At 33.9% G+C, this 3,523-nt stretch overlaps 1 protein-coding gene across 1 annotated transcript in view; it reads left to right on the forward strand.

Moving 5' to 3' along the window:
- LOC106105349 (histone acetyltransferase KAT2A) overlaps positions 1-3,523 on the forward strand; it is a 12,054-nt gene that overhangs the window by 4,853 nt on the left and 3,678 nt on the right. The window contains exons 11-15 of the mRNA XM_013285640.1: positions 257-282; positions 713-845; positions 1,611-1,683; positions 1,763-1,838; positions 2,385-2,534. Coding sequence (XP_013141094.1) covers positions 257-282; positions 713-845; positions 1,611-1,683; positions 1,763-1,838; positions 2,385-2,534 — 458 coding nt within the window. The remainder of the gene's footprint in view (positions 1-256; positions 283-712; positions 846-1,610; positions 1,684-1,762; positions 1,839-2,384; positions 2,535-3,523) is intronic.

Genomic DNA, 3,523 nt, shown 5'->3' on the forward strand with positions numbered 1-3,523 from the left:
GTCATAGTCAACCACGCTGCACTGCAGGTTGACTTCGCACATATCTTTGGATTTCTTCACCGATATGTGCAGGCATCACGATGTTTTCCTTGACCTTAAAAACGTCGGGTAAATTACGTACATATGAAAAATTCTAAAATCACATTGGTATATGACGGGATTCGAACCCAAGACCTATAGATTACAAGTCAAGTGCTTAAACCCCTGAGCCACCGATGCTCCATTTCATTTCCAACTGCTATTTCCACTAAACTAGCTGTTAATTTGTATAACTACAAACTGGTATGTAAATAAATCGTCAACATAGCAAAGCTTGCTTCCTATAAACATCCGCAAATATGTTGTCTCTATTCGATGGAGGACGGAATAAAAAATATTTCCCCGTTTTAGCGTCTTCTTTTTCTAAATATGTTATTTAGCTTTTTTATTACCCCTGACCAATCAAACAATATGACTGAGAATGGAAAAAGCAACAAAACTCATTAAGGGAATAAAAAAAATTGGTACTCCTGATTGGTTGTCAAATAATAGAAATATCATTTCTCTTATTTAAATACTGTATTATCGAAAACTACCAAAAATTACCAATTCCTACTGTTAATTATCATTGATCTGATATCATTCATTGTTATTAATTATATCTACCATATAAATGTAATACTACCATAAACTACCAATTCCTACCGTTTCCTACTACATTTATGTTGTACAGGCGTTGTTCCAAATGCAAGCTCCGCGCGACGAGGCCGCCAAGCTGGAGGAGCAGCGCAAGATGATAGAGTTCCACGTCATCGGGAACTCTCTCACGGGGCCCGTCAACAAGCAGACCATGCTCTGGCTCATTGGTAACAAAACCTGTTTTCATTGTCAACATACTCGTTTTTATACACATTTTTATCTCTAGCAAAACGGAAAAACTAAAACTGAGGTATATAAAAACAATATACAATAAAACTTAACTAACCCAAGGTTTCTACTAAAACACAACTCACAACTGTAATATAATATTTCTTCATTTATTTGCAATATCATTTTATTTTATTACTAGATTTTGCTCGCGACTTCGTCCACTTAAAATTTAAAATTGCAAAGAAATATAGCTTATGTTACTGATAACCTAGCTTTTTTGAAAGATTTTTTGAAATCGTCTCAATAATTTTAGAGTTATTCCAATACATACACAAATACAAATCTTTCTTTATAATAGACTAGCTGTTCCCGCGCGACTTCATCCGCATAAAAGTATGAAAATCTTATTTTATTATTTATATGTGTCAAATTATCAATTGCAAATGTCAAAATGACATGAATGAAGACAACCTTGCTTCCTTGATGTTGGCAGCAACTTAAGGTCTCTTTCCCACATTACGGTTTTAACCAAAATATTTACCCCCTAAGTTTAATGGCGTTAAAATATATAGCCTAAAGCGTAACGCAAGTGTAGGGCTTTTTATTAAAAAAATAATTATCCAAAAATATGTTATAATTGCTGACATGTTAGGCAACAAAGAAGTGTGTGTTTACGCTTTATTATAATAGTATAGAAGTATAGATTATCACAGAAAAGAGTAAAATACTTATATACTAGTACGATTTTTTTTTATTTCCAGGTCTGCATAACGTATTCTCTCATCAGTTGCCGGAAATGACAAAAGAGTATATATCACAATTAGTTTTTGATCCGTAAGTAATTTTCATAAAAAATGACAAAATGGTACGTAATTTATATTGAAAAAATGCATAAAAATATTTTATATTTCAGTAAACATAAAACGTTAGCACTTATAAAAGAAGGTCGACCTATCGGTGGAATTTGCTTCAGAACATTCCATTCACAGGTAATTTATTATTATAATATACAGGGTAATTTTTAACGAACGGAAATACGGCTTTATGGAGTTAAAGGACCTCGATAGCTTTTTTTAAACGCAAAGTTTGTTGCCCGATTTTGTATAGTTTTAAAGTTATTTAACTTTTTGTAAATCGGAAAAAATCAGATTTTTGACTAAAATTCAAACATTCAACAAAGGTCATTTAACAAGCCTAATCATTGGGCTTTTGTACCGTTTTTTTTTTTAATAATTCACACAAGAACAAAATAAAAAAAACATTTATTTCTTTAACATCGAGAAGCTGTAATTAATTTTTTACACCAACGTTTTTCAAAGAAAAACAAAACGCATTTTGTTTGTTTTTCATGTAAAAAGAACAATTTGAAATAATCGAGGGCGACAATCTCTTGTTATTTTCATACAAAACATGAAAATTAAATTTTTCAAAGAAGTCTACAAAAGATATTTTTTTCACTAAAACATTACTTTTATCTATATATTTGTAATATATCTTTTTGTATAGATTATGTAGTAATGTTTTTGATATATCAGGGTTTCAGTGAGATAGTGTTCTGCGCGGTGACGTCCAACGAGCAGGTGAAGGGCTACGGCACCCACCTCATGAACCACCTCAAGGACTACCACATCCGCAACAACATCTTGCACTTCCTCACATTCGCTGATGAATTCGCTATCGGTAAGAAAAAAACATAATAAACAACATTAATAAAAAATCGGCAGACTACTGTAACGAATTTTAAACACTGTAAATACTACAATCTGACAAGAGGACATTTTAATGGAATTTCTAATTTAGGTGTGGCCTTATTTAAGATGTTACATATTTAAATGTCGTTTCAGTATTTGACCGTAATCTAAAATATCGAAAATGGATAGTAGATAGGCTTGAAGTGGAAAATTTCCCGTATCGTCAGATGAGTGTGAGCCGGAGGCTGGATTTTAATCCCTTTCTCTTCCCACTGATAAAAATATAGAAAGGAGAATTGAATTGACAGAGGAGATGCATAGGAACAATATTTTGTTTATGAGCGTCTCCTTCTCCGTCAATTAAACACAATGGCGGATGTCATTTCTCTGGATTTATTTCATTTACTTGCGACTTTGTCTAGGTTAAATTTAAAAATATATGCCTATGTTACTCATCGGTAATGTAAAAGTAATGGAGAAAGTATCTTTGAAATGGGCCAAGTAATTCTTGAGTTAATTCAATATATACGACAATACAAATCTGTCGTCTTTATATGTTTATGATTTAAAATGAAATGTATAAAATGATTATTCAACAGTGGTAGAGCCCGCTTTAACATCTTCGCACTGCAGGGCCGGCTCGCCGGTGTAATACCACGACCACACAGAAGACACGCGTGAAGTAGAAGCAATTCCGCGTTTCGTCTGATGAGTGTGGTGCCGGAGGTCTAATTTTAGTCCCTTTTCCTTTCCATCCTTTTCTTAAGAGGAAGGAATGGGAAGGAAAAGGGGATTTGACGGTGGAGACGCATAGGAAGGGGAAATGTCCTCTTTATGTGCGTCTCCTCCTCCGTCAATTAATGGTCGGCAACGCATCTGCAATTGCGGATGTCTATGGGCAGCGGTCGCTTTCAATTTCGGTGGATACAGGTGGCCGCTTGCTCGTTTGCCACCTTATATTATAAAAAAAATGATGTTAGTGT

Source organism: Papilio polytes, unplaced genomic scaffold, assembly GCF_000836215.1.
Source record: "Papilio polytes unplaced genomic scaffold, Ppol_1.0 DF822845.1, whole genome shotgun sequence".
NCBI lineage: Eukaryota > Metazoa > Arthropoda > Insecta > Lepidoptera > Papilionidae > Papilio > Papilio polytes.